At 39.5% G+C, this 21,357-nt stretch overlaps 2 protein-coding genes across 3 annotated transcripts; one reads left to right on the top strand and one right to left on the bottom strand.

Annotated features, from left to right (window-relative positions):
* The first annotated feature begins 12,556 nt into the window (after positions 1-12,556).
* Positions 12,557-14,119, top strand: LOC110616582 (presenilin-like protein At2g29900). Its single transcript, XM_021759002.2, has one exon. The coding sequence runs from the start codon at positions 12,706-12,708 to the stop codon at positions 13,984-13,986; it is 1,281 nt and encodes a 426-aa protein (XP_021614694.1). The 5' UTR covers positions 12,557-12,705; the 3' UTR covers positions 13,987-14,119.
* Positions 14,120-17,249: 3,130 nt separating this feature from the next.
* LOC110617646 (exocyst complex component EXO70E2) lies at positions 17,250-21,357 on the bottom strand. 2 transcript variants are annotated; one of them, XM_021760572.2, is made up of 3 exons: positions 21,138-21,357; positions 18,390-20,461; positions 17,250-17,749 (listed from the first exon to the last, which is right to left on the bottom strand). In XM_021760572.2, the coding sequence occupies exons 2-3, from the start codon at positions 20,300-20,302 to the stop codon at positions 17,743-17,745; spliced, it is 1,920 nt and encodes a 639-aa protein (XP_021616264.1). In that variant the 5' UTR covers positions 20,303-20,461; positions 21,138-21,357; the 3' UTR covers positions 17,250-17,742. The 2 variants fall into 2 exon arrangements, with proteins under 2 accessions (XP_021616264.1, XP_021616266.1); XM_021760574.2 differs by having other exon boundaries at positions 18,390-20,424.

Genomic DNA, 21,357 nt, shown 5'->3' with positions numbered 1-21,357 from the left:
GCTATCCTCCAAGGATTAAAGAAACGGCTGGATGGGGCAAAGGCGAATTGAGCAGAAGAGCTCAACAGTATCCTGTGGACACTCCGAACCACCCCTAGAGCGCCCACCAAAGAAACGCCTTTTGCACTTGCCTACGGCACAGAGGCTGTAGTCCCAGTGGAATTGCAAATCCCCACTCATCGAGTCCAATTCGTTAGCGAGAACACTAATGATGACAAGTTAAGAAGCAACCTGGATGCTCTCGAAGAAATTAGAGAAGAAGCTCAAGTCCGAACTGCCGCTTATCAACAACGGGCAGCACAATATTACAACCAAAAAGTCAGAGAAAGAAGCTTAAAAGTGGGAGACCTAGCCTTGAGAAACCTGGAGGCTACAGGAAAAAGAGCGGCAGCGGGCAAGTTAGCACCGACCTGGGAGGGCCCATTCAGGATAGCAAAAGTAGTCAGATCGGGAGTATACCGAATTGAAGATATGCAAGGAAACCCGGAGCCCCACGCCTGGAATATCCAGCACCTAAAGAGGTACTTCCCCTGATATATTTGTAAAAGAAAAGCACTGTACTTTGACGAACATGAATGAATAAAACAACACCATTGTTCGCACAATAAGATTACCTCTATTATCATTATGCATAATAATCCTCCATAGAAAAGAAAGAACAGGGCTCAAAAAGACCTCCTGGAGCATAAAGACCGGGATCCCCTAAGAATTTCCGGAAAAACAAAGAAGACCGGGATCCCCTAAGAACTCCCGGGAAAACAAAGAAGACCGGGATCCCCTAAGAACTCCCGAAAAAACAAAGAAGGCCGGGATCCCCTAAGAACTCCCGGGAAAACAAAGAAGACCGGGATCCCTTAGAACTCCCGGGAAAACAAAATAAAAACGGCCGGTGAGGATCTTAAAAGACCTCCCGGAGCATGAAGACCGGGATCCCCTAAGAATTTCCGAAAAAACAAAGAAGACCGGGATCCCTAAGAACTCCCGGGAAAACAAAACAAAAACGGCCGGTGAGGATTTTAAAAGACCTTCCGGAGCATGAAGACCGGGATCCCCTAGAACTCCCGGGAAAACAAAGAAGACCGGGATCCCTAAGAACTCCCGGGAAAACAAAACAAAAACGGCCGGTGAGGATCTTAAAAGACCTCCCGGAGCATGAAGACCGGGATCCCCTAGAACTCCCGGGAAAACAAAGAAGACCGGGATCCCCTAGAACTCCTGGGAAAACAAAGAAGACCGGGATCCCTTAGAACTCCTGGGAAAACAAAACAAAAAACGGTCGGTGAAGGTCCTAAGGGCCTCCCAGTGCAAAAATTCCCAATATCAGATGCAGGGACAACTCATAAAAGCACGGCTCCGATCTCACACGAAAGACGAGCCCTAAGCTACCGATGAAAAACAAGATTCCGACCTCCCGAAGGAGCTCGGGGCACAATAGCCAAAAGCGCCACAGCCCCAAGCCAACCTTAAAAAGTGAGCTCGGTACGACACCAACCTCGCGAATTGACCGCTGGCGCTAGACTAGCTAACCTAGAGAGAGGTCTAAACAGCAAAAAGCCCGGAAAATACTCAAAGGTACCAGAAGTGTTACAGACTGTGGGCATAAAAGCCTAAGCAAAAGGCAAAGAGCCAAGCTCCCAGCTTGGATAGATTCGCAACCTGCAACACTCAGGTAGAATGAAACCAAGTATAGCGGAAACAACAAAAAACCGAGCTCCCTCTATGAAAAGGCCCATAAATGCAGGAACGTATAGGAGGATAAATGAAGCCATGCAAGTACAAATAAAGTACAGGGATTTACTCCCTCACTATTCATGAAATAAGTACTGAGGAAGTAAAGAGGCAATCCGAAGAACACCTAATGACACGAAGCAAATAAAACCTCAGCTCCAACCCCTGTAAAGATAGAACCAAAGGCAGAAAGACGAGCCCTGTTCATCATCGAGACAGGTACATGATCTGACTTACTATCACTCAGCAAAGGCTGTGCGCCCGAGCTCACATTAATAAAGTAACAAAGCAGAACTCACGAGGGCAGTTAGCTCAGCTCGGAAAGAGCTTACTGATAAGAACGCCTTGTGCAAAGAACATGCTCTGATGAGACTAAATTCTTTACAAAGTTTATTAAGCACAGCTTACGTGTTTCTTGTCAAAATCTTTAAAATTTAAACAAGTCAGACCGTTTAACAGAATAAGTGGTCCAATGAGGCTAAAACAACAAGCAAAGTAAATGCAAGTGAAAATTCATTAAAGAAAGAAAGATATTACAACCTATTCATCTGATGAGGACGAAGGAAAAACAGTCCTTAAGGGACTTACATTTCTAAGAATGTTATCGCCTATACTATCTTTATTTACATTTATATCTGGAGGAGATCCGACACCCTCCAACTCAGATCCCTCAATACCAACAACAGGCACAACCTCCAGCCCGAGGTCGAGGCCTCCCCCTTCAGGCTCCGGGTCTTCTCCTTCAGTTCTGAGGGCCTCCATGTCTTCTCCATCCAGCTCGGATTCCTCCCCAGAAGACCCAGCTGCAGCGCGAGAGGTTCCTCTAGGCAAGGGGAAATCATCTTCCCCATATAGAATATTCTCACCATCAGAATCCACTTCGGCAACTCGAAGTTCTGCCAGAGGAGTATCAGGAGCATGTCTGGCTTCTCTTAAACCCCGATTGTAGCCAGTCCTGTACATGTGGAAGGCTTTATGCCAGATAGCAACCTTCATCTCCGTAGAGGCTTTATACTCTGCCAGATGTGACTCACAGGCCTCAGCTATAACCGCCTTCAATTCGGGGGAATCCTTATAGACTTGGAGGTGAGCTTCACAGGCCTACTCAATCTTTCTTTTCAGCTCGTCCGACTCCTGATACTCCCCCAGACGCTTCTCGCACTCCAGCTGGATCTTGCACTCCAGCTGGATCTTGCCCTCAGCATGTCTAGCCACCTCGAGCAGGGCTGAACATTTACGTTCTAAAGTCCTGACTTCATGGCTAAGCTGTTGATTACGAAGTATAGACTCCTCTGCCGATGAAGCCAGGTCTCTGATACGTTCAGAACTCGTGCTCAGCTCCTGCTCAAGGACCTCCACTCGAGCCAGGGCCCTCTCTTTTTAAATATTCAGCCTCTCCAGATGAACCTGAAGTCCTTCTAAATTAGCCCTCAGGGCCTCATACTGGCGCTCGACCTCCTCCTTCTGGTTTATAGCCTCATCCCTTTCACGAAGGGTCTCCACCATGGAGGACAGCTGCTTCAAAACTTCTTCACTTCGAACCTCTGCTGCAATCGCCCTCTCATCAGACTCCTTGAGAACCCTGCGAGTATGAAATAACTCTGCTTCCAGGGACTTGGTGTGCTCTTGTGCCTCAGCCGTCCTCTCGTCAGCTCTTTTGAGGGCCTCCATTACAGAATGCAGCTCCGCCTAGAGGGATTGGGTATGAGCATGAGCTGCTATGAGGTTGCCCCTAGCATCACTAGTTGCGGATAGATTCTCCTCCAAACGCGCCTCCTCAATCCGGCGGTCCACAGATTTCCGGAGAGAGTGGTCGCGGGCATCCACCTCCATAAAGAGGCCCATCACCTAATACAAAGGAAAAACTGTTAAAACAAAGAAAACTAGAATGAAAACAAAGGAGGTAGCCTAGCTTACCATCAGAAGCATCTCCTTGATTGTGTCTCCGAGCTCCCCACGAGGTCGGGAATGGAACGCTGCTTGCTCCCTAGTAGAGCTGGCTAAGAGACCAGTGAGAGCAAGTAAGCGTGGATCCGAAGCCTCCAAGGCGCCACCGAACATCCGTTCCTTGACAATCTCAGCAACCACACTCGCTGGGGACTGATGAGTGATATCCTCTGCGTTCAGAATGTCGTTGTCAGGAGCGGACAGCAGTGGTATCACATGGACCTCCTTCTCCTGTCCAATAGTAGGGAGAGCTGGAGCTGATCCTTTGGAAGCTTTGGACTTCTTCCGAGCTGGAGCTGGGGCTGGCATTTCGAGGGGGGCAGGACGTTTGTCCCCTACCCTCTCTATGACATCCTCGTCCTTGGCAAGGTCAGACCCCCCCTCTTCAGGGGCATCTCTGGTAGGAGCCTCCGGGACACTGTCCTCAACAAGAATAACCTCCATTCCCCTCCCAGGAGCCTCCTCTTCAATAGCGGGGGACTCAAGCTCCCCCCTTGACACCCCTTCAGAAGGGAGAGCAAGATCCGACTTCGCTTGCTCAACGCCCCCTGCTTGCTCCACAACAACCAGAGAAGTTTCCAGCACATTCTCTGTAGAACCCTGATCAGACTTAGACTCCTGAACAGGTCTCAAAGCAGAGGTCGACCTCCCGCGACCAGATGGCCGAGAGGATCTGGCGCCGTGGGAGCTCGGCTTAGGAGCCCTAGAAGAAGCTCTAATAAGAGGCCGGCTAACCTTCTTAGCAGAAACAGTCTGAGCCACTTCTGTAGCGACCTCAGACACGCGGCGTCCAGCCTGAAGAGCATCTAAGGCGGTGTGCATACTCTCCTGGGATAGAACTAAGTTCTTCGGGGGCTTGATCTCATCCATTTTAACGTTGGAAGCTGCCAAAAAGCACAAAACCAGAAAAGAGTTAGCATACTTTCTAATATCACTCACGAGGAAAAAGCAGAATTGCTAAGCAAGGCACTATACACGTGTCCTGAATATCCCTAAGATTAGACACGAACATACACTTCTCGACGTCATACTTCTTGTCAACAGAAGCCAATCGAAGATACCCCACCTACTCGGTGAGGCTTAGTTGGGGCAGGTCGTTGATGCCAGGGGGGACATCCTCCCAGTCTAGCCCCACTCCCCACGATAAGTCGGTCTCTTTTCTCAGCTCCGCCACAAGGAAATCCTCTACCCATCCCTTTATTGAGTCCTTGTAGCCCGTGAAAAGTAGGGCTGTGCAATCGGTCGGTTCGGTTTCGAACCGAACCGAACTGATAAAATCGAAAACCGATTTGTTAAAATTTATAAAACCGAAAAAACCGATTATGAAGGTATAACCGAACCGAACCGCACCGATAAAAATCGGTTCGATTCGGTTCAAACCGAAATCTGTATTTTTTTTTAATTTTTTATTTCTAATTTCAACAAAATAATTTAATAAACATTCTATTAAAAACCACGGCCACCCACAGAGATATGAATCAAAACCCAGATGAGAGAAACTCGCAACCCAGATGAGAGAAATGAAGTATATGCGGAAAATTGTATAAATTTGGATATATATTACCTCTTCAGCTCTTCTTCACCGTCTTCATCCTCGTCATCGTTTTCCTCCTCCTCGTCGTCGTCATCGTCATCGTCGTCTCCGCCTTCACCATCGTCATCTTCATCGTCATCCTCGTTGTCGTCGTCCTCGTCGTCATCCGCCGACTGAACCGGTGGCCCTCTGGAGGATTGTAAGACCTGAACCTCGTCGTCTTCGTCGTCCTCGCCCCCCTCATCATCGTCTTCGCCGTCGTCATCTTCGTCACCGTCGTCGTCCTCGTCGCCATCTTCTTCTTCCTCTTCCTCTTTAGATTCTACACCTTCCTCTGTTTCACTGGAGAATGTGGAAAATGGGATGGAGGGGTTCGGCGAAAGGTATGGAGGGGGTTGGGGGTGCTGGCCTGCTGGGTTGGGTTGGGTTGGGTACGATAGGCCAGCACTCCAACCCCCTGGGTTGGGTTGGGTTCGGTTTTTCGGTTTGATCGGTTATTTAACATGTTTAAACCGAACCGAACCGAAAACCGAATAATTTTAAATCTACTAACCGAACCAAATCGATCTTTCCAACTAACCGAACCGATAAACCGAATTTAATCGGTTCGGTTCGATTTTTCGGTTTAGACCGAGAATTGCTCAGCCCTAGTGAAAAGAGACAATCCACTACGGGGGGAAAAATAGTAAAAATTCTGCATCGCCCTAACGAGGCGGAAGAAAGTGACGAATAAACATGCCGTGGGTGTAAAACCCCAACTCAAGCAGATAGATTCAAAACAAGACATGAACAAAATGGAGTTTGGGGACAACATCCGGGGGGTTATCCCAAAGTATCGGAAAACCTCGATGAAGAAAGGGGTAAAAGGGAAGGTCAAACCGAAATCCCTCTGTTTAAGAAAGAAGACTATGCAACGACCCCTTTGGGGATCTATCAAACCAGAAGGGGAAGGGTTTGGAAGAACTATCCTTTCATTTCGGAGAGGAGCTCGAATAAGATAAAGTGGAGTGTCTAAATAACTCCGAGAAATATACTTAGTTATGGAAGAAAGAGTAATGTGCGACTCAATATTAGCAACATCGGGAAGCCTAGAACCCTCCATGGAAGAGTAAGAGAGCGTACCTGAAATGCAATAAGGTTGAAAAAGCAGAAGAAGTTGAAGGAAAATAGAGAGCAGACGAGAACAAGTTTCTTCAGGAGACAGAGAGAATTCGAAATGAAAGGCAATAATGAGACGAAGTGTCGCTCTGAACAATTTTGTCTTGGAGCGGCGCGGTCATTAATTACTCTCGAAGTTTACCCCCTCATCAGTTGGACAATAACTGACGAGAAAGTAAAGGGGCAATTGATGATCGCTGGACTTCGCCACCCCTATCAAGGGTTGGGCCCACGGCAATAGCCCATCATCCAAAGGCCCACACGCTATCTGCATAAAACAAACCCAACTCGTCCAAGCCTTAAGACCGGACTCCCCTTGGATCTCTCACCCAGGACGGCTTGACACGCAAGATTTACCTCACCACTACTCATATGATAGATACTGAAAAGGTAAAAGAGCAAGTCGTGGAAAGATCCAAAGACGCAAGCAGACGGAAGCATGATAAAGACCAGACCTACTCACCACCTAAAAAGGTACATGATCTGACTTATCATTATTAAGCAAAGGGTGCGAGCCCGAAGTGGTAGTAACAAAGTAATAAGGACGTCTTGGAATCATACAAACCTGTGGGTCAAGAGCTCAACTCACTGGTTAAAAACAGAGCTCGCGGGTACGGCTAGTCCAGCTCGGAAAGGGTAAACCAAAAGCAGTTAGTCCAGCTCGGAAAGAGTAAACCAAAAACGGTTAGTCCAGCTCGGAAAGAGTAAACCAAACACGGATAGTCCAGCTCGGAAAGAGTAAACCAAAAGCGGTTAGTCCAGCTCGGAAAGAGTAAACCGAAAGCTCAGTTGGCTAAATAAACTCTAGTTCGGATCGGCTAGGAGGCGAGAAGGAAAAAACGATACAGCGGATCCCTCAACAAAACTACGAAACACGCAGTCTAAATACTTCGCTCATGATAAGGAAAGAACAGCTTAAGTATGAACGAAAAACAAAAATTTCATTAAAAGAAAAGCACATTACAGCATGTCACAGATACCTACACTACGGGATAAAGGGCTACCCTTAAAGGATTTACATGCCCGGATACATCATCATCTACGTTTACATCATTATCACCTACACTACTACCTTAGCTTTCGACTTCAGAAGAATTCTCGTAGTTCGGAAGATGAGCTTCGCAGGCCGGCTGAGCTCTGTCTCGTTACTATAAGAGAGCTGAACAAGTTGATTCCCATAAGCATCTCTCACTGTTCCGCCACAGACCGACTTCCTATCGCCCAAGTGTGATGCACAATATACTCGAGCAAGCCGAGGAAAATCGGCGAGATATTCGGAAGAGCAATGGAACAAGTGAATGTTGCAAACCTACACACACACTATGTTGGACTAATTTTAGCAGGTTACCCTTGCTAATATTACGTGTGTAGACAGCATCTTGTATCTCATAATAAGCCTCAGAAACCATGTTATTCCATGAGTTTGAGTCAGGAGCAGACATCAGGGGCACCACGAGAATCTCCTTCTCCTCCCCGGGAGAAAGAAAGACAGGAGCCCGGACGGGAGCGGGGGGAGGAGGCCGTCCGGACGACCTGGAAAACATGATTCTGGCAACTTGTCGAGTAACCCTCCCCGCCGATCGCCCCATTAGGAAGACATCTGAAGCGACGTTCAAGCTCCCTATGGTCGGCGTAAGAGTCTTAGGGGGCGTAATCCGGTTCATCTTTACCCCTAAAGGCTGCAAAAATCACAAAAGCAAGGTTAGGACAGACCCCGTTGAAAGAAGGAGACAAGAGAAGGATAGACCATACCTTTTTCACATGACAAAGAAAACTAAACTTGCCACTTTCAGGAGATCGATCGAACCAGAGGAAGGAGGATCGGAAAGGGATATCCCGTTGTCCCGACAAGGAGCCCGAGGATGAGAGGGAGGTGTTATTAATATATAGCCAGAAGCTGAGATTTTAATGAAAGACAGAGAGATATTGCACTCTAGGCTAGCAGCATCAGAATCCTTAAAGGCTATTCACAAAAGAGGAAAGAAAGCGTATCGGGAAGATAAAGGCAGGAAAGCGAAGATAACAGTGCGCACAAAGAGCAGAGGAAAGCTAGAAATAGAAAAAAGATAGAGAAGATTTAAAGCTGCAAGTGGCAAAAAGATGAAAGGGCGTTAGGAAGCAAGCTGAATTCAAACAGGCGCGGTCATAATGATTCTTGATGTTTACCCCCTCGGCAGTTGGAGCAATAACTGTCGAGGAGGTAAAGGGGCAATTGATGACCGCTGGATTTCTCCACCCCGGTCAGGGGCCAAGCCTTCAATCGCGACCCATCGCTTGGAAGCCCACAACATCCTTTGCACTAACAGGTTAGGCCCACTCGAGCCTTGATACCAGGCCTCTCAGAATTTCTCAGCCAGGCTGGCCTCACCTTCACTGCGCCTCGGGCCGATCTCCCTTGGTCCCAGCTTTGCTCCTATCTTTCGGCCCAGCCCAGAGCCAGAAGGAAGACTCACCCATCTGCCTTGTGGACCCATCTACACGTGCGCGGAGAGGATCAGAGGCCGTTACGCATGGGGCAGAGATCTGATTCCCTCGTACGTCCGTATCAATATAGCAGGGACAGGTGGTCCAATGATATACGTTATGTTAGCACGTCACTAGTAGACAAAAGGAAACATATAAAAGGAGAAAGGCCCTCCCCTATGGGAGAAGCTTTTTCTAGTTTTACAGAGTCCATAATAAAAACCCTATTTCTCAGGATCTCAGATTATCAATTATAGAAAAACATTTATAATTAAAATCCGTGACTTCAAATTATAAGCTATTTATTTCGTGTGAAAAAATTATTTATATATCTATAAATTTATATAACATATTAATATATATTTTATTTTGAAATAATATCCATAAAAATCATAAACTTTGTATTTTTTATAATTTTATTTTATTTTTTTATAAAAATATTTTATATTAATAATATTTTTATAATTATAATTTCTATCAAATACAAAATTAAGAGAGAAATTCATTTTTAACATAAAAAATCTCAAGTTGACAAATAAAAATTTTAATTAAAATAATATTTAAAACTATAAAAAAATATAAAAATAAAATAAATTGTGATTAAATTTTCGGCACTCAAGCAAATAACAGAATTACAAGTAAGTAGGACAACTCTATTTAGAGTTTTATGTTTGAATTAGTTTTCCGTATCAATTTTAAATGGAATATAACTGAAGGCTACAATAGTAAAAAAGTCGTTAGTATATAATATTTTTATTGAAAAAAATAAGTGTAAAATTGTAAAAAAAAAAAACACAAAATTAGAATTTTATGGACATTTTCTCTTTTATTTTTCATTATCTTATAAAGACAACAATAGTATTTCGGTATATTATATTAAAATATGAACAAAATATTAAAATTTTCAATAATTTAAATCAATAAAATACTCTTATAATTTAACTGGATTCAAAGTATTACACATATATCTATATATACACACACATATTGTATTTTGGATAAACTATAGTTTAGTCCTTATAGTTTAATGAAATGTTTACTTTAGTCTCTGTGTTTTTAAAAATCTACAATTTAATTTTTCACATTTAAAAAAACTGCAAAATAGTTCTTACCGTCAAATTTTCAGCTAACCTTCCATTTATTTTAATGAAAATAACTAAACTACCCTTTAAATAAATTTCACTTTCAAATCAGCCCATCTCACTATATTTCCTTCCCGATCTTCTCCTTCTCCTTCTCCTTCTCCTTTTTTTTCTTCTTCTTCTTCTTCTTCTTCTCCTTCCCGATCTTCTCCTTCTTCTTTTCGATCTTCTTCTTCTTATTTCATGCATATGAATAAATTTGAAGAGAGAAGAAGAATAATGATGAGAATAATAGTATATAAGCGAGTAAGAGCAGCAACAACTAAGAAAAAGAAGAAGAAGAAGAAGAAGAAGAATAAGGATGAAGAGAACAAGAAGGAAATGATTGGAAAGGGAAGGTAGTGGGATGGAGTGAATACTGTTTGGTTGAGTTTTTTTACTTAAAGGGTAGTTTAGTCATTTTCATTAAAATAAACGGAAGGTTAATTGAAAATTTGACGGTATGAACTATTTTGTAGTTTTTTTTAAATGTGAAAGATTAAATTGTAGGTTTTTAAAAACACAATGACTAAAATAAACATTTCATTAAACTAGAAGGACTAAACTATAGTTTACCCTTGTATTTTTTATTATATTTATTGTGAAGTTTACTAAGATATAATGTTTAATCAATATAATAAGTAATAAATTAAAAATATGAAGTAATTAATAATAAATTTAAAATATTATTTATTTTTATTTATTCAATAAAAATATGAACCAAAATTATTATTAACCATGTGTAAAAGTAGAGGTATTTCTCCCGTATAAAATTAACGAAGTAAATTAACATATTTATAAAAAATGTGTTTTACAAGGAAAGATATATGATAATATTATAAAAAATATTTATACATTATATTTTTTTTTATCTATCAAATATAATTTTATCGTGGAGTGTAAAGCCTATTTATAAATTAAAGTCTAAACCACATAGCAAATAAAAATAAAATACAATTCAAGTCAAAATCTACTGAAACCTTAGGTTATATAAGTAACTTGACCCGTAATTAACGATATGGCTACCGAATTTAGCAATTATCATGGGCTATGATCACTGAACAAATAAGAAGTACAATTGAAGATGAATAAGATATTAATTTTCGAAGGTGGAAGAATAATTAAACCAAACACAAACTTATAAATCTTATTAAAAACCATTATTCCTACCATTAAGATAAAACAATAGGAAGGAGAAACAAGTGTTAGAAAGTGGTTAGATAATACTCATTCTCACATCTTCTCGTAGACTTGTGAGAACCAAATATTAAAAATTAGGTAGTATTGTAGACATTCACGGAAATATCAAATTAAAATTAAGACTTCGGAACATTAACTATGTAAAGAAATGTCAAATTGATACGAGCAACTCATGATAGGTATATGGAATTAACAAATCTAAATCCTTTTACCACATTGGCAGCATACATCTATGGCACCACTACATAAATTAGGATTAGAAAAATAAGCTAAAAATGAAATAAGACAACGTAAAATTTCATTTATTCCTTCTATATAAAGCACAATTTATAACTCATAATCTAAACAAAATATATACACTCGTCTATAAAGGAGAAAGAAAGAGCAAATTTATAGTTATGGTGGAATGAGTCGTTATTTCTTATTCGAATAGAACAAAAAACCACCGATACACTCCATAAAAAAATGATATAGTCTTAAATGCTACTACTTAAATAAGAGAGGAAACTATTCGGATGATGGCTACATTAACCATGTGATATTTTTGAATAGTAAAAGTGAGCCCATTTTATACATATGAGCAATTATGATTATTAGTTATTGTAGTTAGACCAGTAAAATAATTATAATTAAAAAATTAAATTAAATTAAAAAGAAAGGCTAAAAGAATTTCTAATTTATCTAATTCCTATAAATCGATTTTAAAGAAAAAAAATAGAGAGAGGAGAGAGCTATGAAAACAACTCAACTTCTATGCTTCTTCTTCCTTTTTTGCATTTCTCTTTCTGCTTACAAGAATTTGCAATGAAGATTAGAGAATAACAATCCACAAAATTAAACCCTAAGTTTATTGGATTGAGACTTCAACAGAGTTGCTATACTATGGAATTCTCGTTATATATTCCAGCTCGCAAACTCCACAACTATACCAATATCAAAATAACAACCATAGGGAGCATATTAGAGAAGATAAAGTGAATTTATAAAAATTTAATTTCAATCATAATGGAGGTTTCGACCAAGAAGAAATGGCAATTCTAATAGCCCTTGTGAATCCAAGGATTAGATTTAATAACAAGCAAATCAAATCTGAAATCTATTTTAGATGAAGTGTTTATACTCACGATGAGAAAGGTTTGACTTATAAATATTTATTGAGTATTTGGATTTAGTGTGGGAAAATGAATTAGAGATTTTGTTAGAATTTTTTTAATTTAAACTTAATTTTATTTTTTTAACTATAAATCTAATTACAGTAACTAAGAATCAATGGTTAATAAGTAACTATGGTTATTTATATGTGTAAAAGGAATTCACATTTAATATTTAAAAATGTCACATAATCCGCCATCTCAATAATAACACACTTTAAATAAGTAAATAAATAAAAGAAAAAACGAAATCACGGTTGCTCGGCTCCACTATCGCTACGGTGAGGAGGCCACCACTTGAAGGTCAATGCAAAAAACAGAGTAAACTTGAAACCACCAATCTATCAGCTAAGGGAATACCCTTCCTCGCAATCCCAAATTGATCCAAAAATTGAACACCCAAATGGCTCAAATCCAAAGACCCAAAAGCATTATTGATTCTCTAGGAGAAGAAATAATCAGAATCATAACACCAGTGTCAATCTGCATGTTCATTGTGGTGATTCTGGTCTCAATTCTCAACACAGACTCCTCATCGGCATCAACAACAATAAACACCATAGCTACCATGGCTTACACTGAGACAACCTCGGACTCCTTCTGGGATAAGCTCGGAGGTGCGCTTTTGAACTCTCTTGTGTTTGTGGCTGTTGTCACTGTTGTCACTTTCCTTCTGGTGCTTCTTTTTTACCTTAGATGCACTCAGTTCTTGAAAATATACATGGGTTTCTCTTCTTTTATTGTTTTGGGATTCATGGGTGGTGAAATTGCCTTGTTCTTGATCAGAGATTTTAGTGTTCCTATCGATTGCTTCACGTTTTTGGTTGTCTTGTTCAACTTTTCTATTGTGGGTGTACTGGCCGTGTTTATGTCAAAAATGGCCATATTTGTGACTCAGGCTTATATGGTTGTTATTGGGGTTTTGGTTGCTTATTGGTTTACTCTTTTGCCTGAATGGACTACTTGGGCACTATTGGTTGCCATGGCATTGTATGATCTTGCTGCTGTTTTGTTGCCTGTTGGCCCATTAAGGCTGTTGGTAGAGCTTGCAATATCTAGGGATGAAGATATCCCCGCACTAGTGTATGAGGCTCGGCCTGTGACTAATCATGATTCAAGCTCTAGGAATGGTGTAGGTCACAGGAGGCTGTGGAGAGAAAGGAGAAATGTGGGAAATGGTTCTGAAGAGAATTTGAGTTCTGAGTCTATTTTGGATTCCAACTTGACGAATGCTACAGTTGATGTTAGTCATAACACTACAAGATTAGTTAGAGCTGAAGAAGGGCAACTTCTGGAAAGGGATGGTGAGCTTTCTGCACCATTAATTGATCATAGGAGCAGTGTTCAGTTGCGTGGAGAGGGAAATGCTGTACTAAGTGAAAATTTGCTGCTAGAGGGCATTGGACTGGGTTCAACTGGTGCTATCAAGCTTGGCCTGGGGGACTTTATCTTCTATAGTGTTTTAGTTGGAAGAGCAGCAATGTATGACTTTATGACTGTTTATGCATGTTATTTTGCCATTATAGCGGGTTTGGGCATTACACTCATGCTGTTGGCATTTTATCAGAAAGTTTTGCCTGCTCTTCCTGTTTCAGTTGCGCTAGGTGTGCTATTTTATTTCTTGACGAGGCTGTTACTTGAAGTTTTTGTTGTACAATGTTCTTTGAATCTTGTGATGTTTTAGGAATAAGAATAATAAGATATTACAGTTTTAATAAATTGCTAGCCAAAGAAGATGGAGAGTTTAAAATTCATCATTTTATTGTTGTAACTTAAATTCTTTTAATTAATTGCAGATTTTGATTTTATCATTCCTATATGTTGTAGAGTTATGAAGAAGTGATCAACTTGAATAAGTTATTGCTTCTCTTGAGTCTGTTCATCTGCCATTTGAGGTTTGTTTTGTCTTAATGGAATGGATTCTTCCGGTGAACTTATCTAAACAAATGAAAATTTCATGACTAGTAAGTAGTAACAAACACAAAAGGACCAAGGCACAACAAAAAGGCAGGGGAAAGGGTGAAGAGAAAACAGTTGGTTAAAAGTTTGATGTGGTGTCGTAAGCAATTGGGGAGAGGATGCATGTGAGCCATGTGATGTTGAAATTACAGAACAAAATATATTGAGACAAAACAGTGCTTTAAACCATTTGATAAATCTGTGTTACTGACTTTGAGAACTCCCTTCTCAGAAGTTTCCAATGAGCTCTGTAAGCCAGAAATGCTGGAAGAAAATATCAAGGGAACCTTGTTATTCACCTCCTTAGATGTGTGTGTGTGTGTTTTATTGTTTTTATTAAAGAAACTTCGGTATTGCAATCGAGGAAGCTCCTTACATGCCTTAAAATCTCAGTTTGCTATGCCAAAATGATTTTGCTTTCATAAAGTCGGCAGTTGCTTCGTCCAGTAAACTTCAGCTGCTTAAAGGTAATTCCCTTTGCCTTGTATTCTGGGATCATGATTTTCGTCTCATCTGACAAATTTTCATTGTGGCAATTGTGCAAGTTAAGAGCATGTTGATTTCTTTATATTTAACTCATTGTGGCTGTTATAGACTCTCTGGTTTAGTAGTTATGGTTCTTGAAAAATTATATTTTGGAATCCTTTTTAAACTTGGTTTGCATGTAATGATACGGGACCTGTATCCTAGTTATTGAAAATGCACTGACAGGAAGAGCAACAAACATAAAATGCATTGAGGTACATACACATACAAGTGTAAAGGGAGTTGATTCTTTTTTTTTTTTTATAGAAAAAATTACTTTTTTGTTCTTAAGATATAACATAATTAACGGATTTAACTCTCTATTTCTAGAATCAAATGCTCCGGTTCTTAAAGTTTAATTCTACCAAAATTCAAAATTTCTCTATAAAAAATACCTTTAGTAAAATGAGAAATTTTCAAATTATCATTATTTTTTCCTCTTAGTGCATTTTATTTTTGTTCATCTTCATTCGCAGGTGAAACAACATAAAAAAAAATTTATAAACAATCTTATTATAAGAAATAAAAATCTGTTTAACATTACCATCACATTACGAGAATCAAAGCAACAAAAATTGCATTCACATATTGAAGCAATATAACTCAATTGAATAAAAATCCTGAATACCGATCTGCCTGTGCCAGAGCTTGAGCCACTATCCATTCCCAGACTAAACTTAATCTTGCTCCCGAACTTATTCTTCTTGCCATTGACCTGTTCTCCCTTTTTACTGCCTTAAGTTGCTGCACTATGGGTCTTCTTGCCATTGACCTGTTCTCCCTTTTTACTGCCTGAAGTTGCTGCACTATGGGTCTTAGGACCCGAGGACTGTGCCTCCTGCTGTTTTACTGTCCCCTGAATAATGGCACTTGCCGCCACTTCACTGCCGGTCTTCTTACATATCTCCATTGTCGCTCTCAGCAGCTTCTCATTACTCATTATTCCACGCGACTCCTTGCCGCTTGTCTCTCTAAGCGGTTTCTCGTCCCTTGTCGCTCATCGATCCACGGGTTCCTCATCACTCATCGCATCATGAGCTCCTCTTTGCTCATTGATTCACATGTTGCTCGTAGTTCATCGATCCACATTGCTCATCGCTCCATGGATTCTTCGACGTACACTCGCTACTCATCACTCGTCCCCTCACGTAGCTCCCTGCTGCTCGTCACTCCATAGGGCTTGTCGCTTCGTGGGACTCTTCCCCGCTCGTCAGGGCTCCTTGCAGCTCATGCTCAAGAGGGGTGAATGAATTTTCAAGATATTTGGGTGACTGTATTAATGATATGCTTATATCATTGACTTAACAGAATTATTGGGTAGGAGAATTTTTGATTTTAATAAAATTAAACTTTAAGAATTAAAGTATTTGATCTTAAAAATAGAAGATAAATCTATTAATTATGTTATATTTTAAAAATTAAAATATAATTTTTTATTTTTTTAAATATTAGTTCTCTAAGAGGATTCTATAAAAGCTAGTATTATATCCAACCATCGAAAATAGTTTCATCATTGTGAACAACATATATGTAAGAATTGAGTTGGAGAGGTTAGAACAGACCTAAAATATGGTTAATATGACTTTGTTATTATGATTTGGCATATATTCAAACTGGTTTGAACCTGGGAGCAGCAACAAATCTTGCCTTGTCTGATTGCTGAGCAGTATATAAAAAATTGAGACCTTCCTTCAGCATCACTGTGTAGCTAGCAGAACCAAACATACAACTAGTTTGTTTCCACTTCAAAGGCGTTGGGGTGGACAGAAAACTCATCTTAATCCTTTGTGATACTCAAGAGATCTGATCTTTTTGCTCAGAGAGTTTGGCTTCGCCTTTATGATGGACTGGCATCAGTCATCAACTTCATCAATGATGAGCATCTATGTAAGGGCTACATCCTAATTATTACCGAGAAATATGTGATCTGAATGTTAAGTAAATGTTGTCAAAAGTGGCTCAGGCCTATAAGATATATTCAGAATTAGATTGAAGTGTCAAAACTGAAACAAAATTCAAGTTACTTGTTTGCAACAAATTGAAATGTGTGTGTGTGTGTGATCAAAGTGAAATTAAATGACAAGATCATTGATCATTGGCAGAGTGAATGTGCAATTAAGGTATTACATTCTCTCGCGATTTATAAAAGGGATGGATTAAACTTTTATTTGTTTTACATCTTTGTAGAAAATAATTTACATTTAAAAAATATTTTTTTAGAAATTATTTCAATGGGTAATAGATTTTCAAAACCAAATGTAAAAATATCCTATTTCTAAGGTTAAATATGTAATTGTAAACTTTCAAAATCTTTGCAAATTCAATGTTGTTAAGGAATTCGATTTTAATTTATTTATATGGATACAGATTCCACCTGGAGATGGGTCTGTTCTCCACAATCATGTTAGCCAGATTCCTGATCAGCATATTGCACCTATTAAAAAATAAAAATGGGCAACAGCTGCGAAACCACCGTGATGAATTTGTCAAACACGCAGAGACCTGCCATATTTAGCCATAAAAAACCACAAGGCCTTTCAGTCAATTGCTTTTAAATTTATACTACACTGAACGTAACCCATCTTTTATTTTCTTGTTCTTTTCTTTTGAACTGAAATGTACCCATCACAATCATCAACTCTTTTGCTCCTTATTATATCTTGAGCCTTGAGGCGGCCAACTGGCACATGAGGTCATGGTCCCCATCTCCCTGTCTCCATTCCTCAACCACAAAACTTCATATGAAGAGGACAAAAATGCTAGGACGGCCTCTAGTTTGGTTTGCAAGAAGACTTTGGAAGCTGACGTATAGCTGCCTGGCTGCGTTTTGGAGCAAATTCACTCGTAGATTTATGCAGTTTATAGTGTAAATATATATGCATGTGAGCAGTGGCCTGATAAATAACCAGGATACTATGATTCTCTTCTAGCTGCAACTCCAATGAGCAGTTGAGCATTAGGCCCTGCAACATAAACCATTTGATCCTATCTCACCATTCTATCAAATAAGTATAATAGACTTATCCAGAATTTATTAATGAATTCACACACACACACACACATTTGCAGACATGTATGCTTTCATTTGTGAGAGGGAGATGTAATTGCATCAATCCACACAATTTATGTATTGCAGAAGAATACATGTAGTTGTAAATGAAACAAGGCTACAATCAAATTTGACTTCAAGACCTTGAATTTTGACAATAGGGTATTGATAATTCTAAAGCCAAATGTATATCTGCATACATGTATTTTAACATTTTTTTACCTATTAGATTCCTCAACTTTAATCTTAACTTAATAAATACCTAAACTTTAAAAATCATTAATTTTAAACACCTAAACTTTGAAAAAAAAATTACTTTTAAATGCAATTTCAAAACTATAAATTTGGTAAAAGTAAGTATTTTAAAAATTTAGGCATTTATTAGATCACGATTAAAATTGAGGTGTCTCATAAGTAAAAATACTAAAATACATGTGTGTAAGTATACATTTAACCATAATTCTAATATACATCTATGAGAATAATTACACTATTAAAGGAGGCACAGTAACAAGGAAAAAAGTGGTTGAAAATCAACACCATTGAGACTTCACCTCCTGCGCGAATTTCGCAGTGATCTCGGTGATCCAACAAAAAGATCCAAGAGCAGTTCCGCCAAATCATCTGTAGTGTACTTAACATGCTTATCACTAACATTACTGTTGTTATTTCCAAGAAAATTTCGATAAGCAGGTATTACTTTCTGTGAAGTTGAAATTTGCAGGTCTTCCCGGAGCTGAAGATCTGGAATGCACCAGCGTGTCTGATTTTTGTATATCTCCTCAAAAGCAGTGCTAAATCTCCTGCACCTTTCTTTAAGACTCGTCTTTCCATCATCTCTAAGTATGGAAATAACTGAACACCAAGTGGCTCTCACATAGCTTGTAGCGTGTTGTTGAAACTTCCCGATATGTTTTCGGATCCATTCATCTCCAAAGAAAAGCCTGAGATCAGAGTCTTTGACCTTCTTAACCATGTAATGGATGTTGTTCATCAAGAAAATATGCTGCAGAGAATCATCCTTGTATAATTTGGATTTGACAATGAGATTGGATTCTAGAGTGCATGTAACCAACCGAAGGTGGCAAGCCATTGGGCCAGAAGAGGAAGAATAAAAGTCCTGATCATTATCAATCTCAACAACAGCTTGTGATTCATCTGCATCTTGGTCCTTGAGAAGCAAACTGAAAGTATCACTATAATCTGCAAGGACCCTCATGTAATTCATCACATACTTTGTGAGGTGATGAATTCCGCCTCCACGAAAAGGGTGTAAAGATGCATCAGATGCAATGGCGTTCACAAATCTCATAGAGGTCTCCCTTGCATAATCACCCAGTGTCCTCAAAAGCTTGTGGTACTCAATTCTAACAAAAGAACCATCATCATCTGAGAATAAACCGTCTACGTCTATGTGAAGATCTGCCATAATCTCATACATGTCAAGCAGCCGGAATAACTTCTCAGGCTTATGAGGTCCCATTGCTACTGCTTGGCCAAAATTCAAGAGGCATAGAACTGAAGCCTTAGAGATTTCAATGAAGCAAAATGAATTGACAGAACCAAAACCCCCCAATATCTGGTCACAAAGTCGTTTCTCACTAGCAAGATACACTCTAATGATGATCTTTATAGCCCATGTCCATTTCTTGATTTCCCTGTTCAAGCTATCCCATTCCAGCTTCAAAACATCCTCAAGACTGAGTTTCTCTATTTCAAGGATAGACAAGTATTCATATAATGCTTCTCTCCGCTTACCAATGAAAGCTTCACAAAACTCTTGCATGTAATTAGATGCAGACATAACATTTGCAATGGACTTAATATCAGGAATTACATGTGGATCAACCAAATCTAAAGAAAATTCAAAAGTTTCTCCGTCTTCCCCATCTCTCTGGGATATTTCTTCAACTATTTCATCTTCCAAAAAAGCAAAGGACTCATTATAGAACATGTCTTCAGCACGTGAATGAAATGAAACATACTGTGGCCTAAAATATTGCTTATGTTGAGACAGAATGTGGCAAAGCTCTTTCTCAAGTCTTGACATTGCTCTCTGCAGTGCATTCTGAGCTCGTAAAGCAATCATCCTGAGTTTCCCATTTTCACTCAAGGACAGCCCTCCCAAGCTTTCTATCACTGTTAGAATCTCATTGATAGCTTGCAAATACTCCGTGGCTTCCATGGGGCCAGAATCCCATATCAGAGATGGATCTGACTCCCAACGAATAATCTTTTTCTCAGCATGTTTGAGCTGTTCTTCTATCTCAGAAAACCCCCCTCCCTCATTTTCAGTTATTATAGTCATTGTGGACAAATGAGAGTCAAGCTCAGTAAGTGCTCTTCTAAAATCATCACTCAGGTTCTTACTTGCCCCTAATGCCTTCAGAATATGCTGAGTCGCAGCAAAGATATGCTGTTCTACTTCTGCTTCGTAGGTTGGCATGATAGATTGACAGTTGTGCATCACCAGAGAAGGAAAACAGGACAAAAATTGAAAACAATGTAAATCTTGAATAAGCCTCAAATTCAATCCAGCAAAACGTGCATCGTGTCCTTGCCAAATTCACATGAAATTTTTCACGAGGTCTGTTGCAAAGAAACCATGACTTGAGCTGCAGGAACTCTGCTTACAAATGAAAAGACCAGGAATAATTGGAAGGGACAAAACAAAGGCCTGAATGAGCCTTTCAAATGAAGCAGATTCACATGAATGGGGATAGAGAGAGAAGGTCATGTATCAATCATGTTAACTCAATTTATTCAATCGTTTTAACACAGCTTGCAGATATGAAATCATGAAGTTTACAGAGACAGACAGAGAGAGAGAGAGAGAAACCAACAACAACAACAAAAACAAAAGCAAAGCCTTCAAGATGTGATAAAGAGTTAAACCATGGGAACAGAAAATTACAATTTGGACAAAAGAATTACCAAAATATTGCAAACTGCCATACTCTTCATCCCATAACAGCTGAAAAAGGTTTCAGCAAAACAATACGAAGTTGCAAGCATACATAATCTAAAACCCAGATAATGGATCAGCTAAAGAAACAAATACAAGGTCAATTAAACCCTAGTCCTTAGACAGCGTAAAACTACTGCTACAATAAAAAGCTAAAAGAAAAATCAACATTCAATTCAACAATTCAGAAATATCATGCTCATTCACAAACAAACAGAAAAAGATAATGAAATAAGGAAACAAAAAACAAAAGACAAAACCCATGATCAAAATCCACCGAGTAACGAAATTAGAAACCAGAGAGCAAACGAGTTTCTAGGAAATAAGTAAAATTTACTTGGCTTTTCTGGAGCAGCTGACGTCTCCTGACAGAAAGTAGCAGAGAATGTGGGGGAAAAAATACAAAGAAATCCAAGGCAAGCAAGATGAATGAAAAGCAAGAAGCTTGGGATTTTGGAGATGCGGATTGAGGAAAAACAGGGAAATGTTAACAAAGCGGCTTCTTCTCTGTAATTTCTATGACAATGACTTCGTCTCTCTATTATTGAACAAGGAGT

Source organism: Manihot esculenta, chromosome 6 (genome assembly GCF_001659605.2).
Source record: "Manihot esculenta cultivar AM560-2 chromosome 6, M.esculenta_v8, whole genome shotgun sequence".
NCBI lineage: Eukaryota > Viridiplantae > Streptophyta > Magnoliopsida > Malpighiales > Euphorbiaceae > Manihot > Manihot esculenta.
The sequence above is the reverse complement of the archived record's forward strand: the minus strand, read 5'-3'. Positions and strand labels throughout refer to the sequence as shown.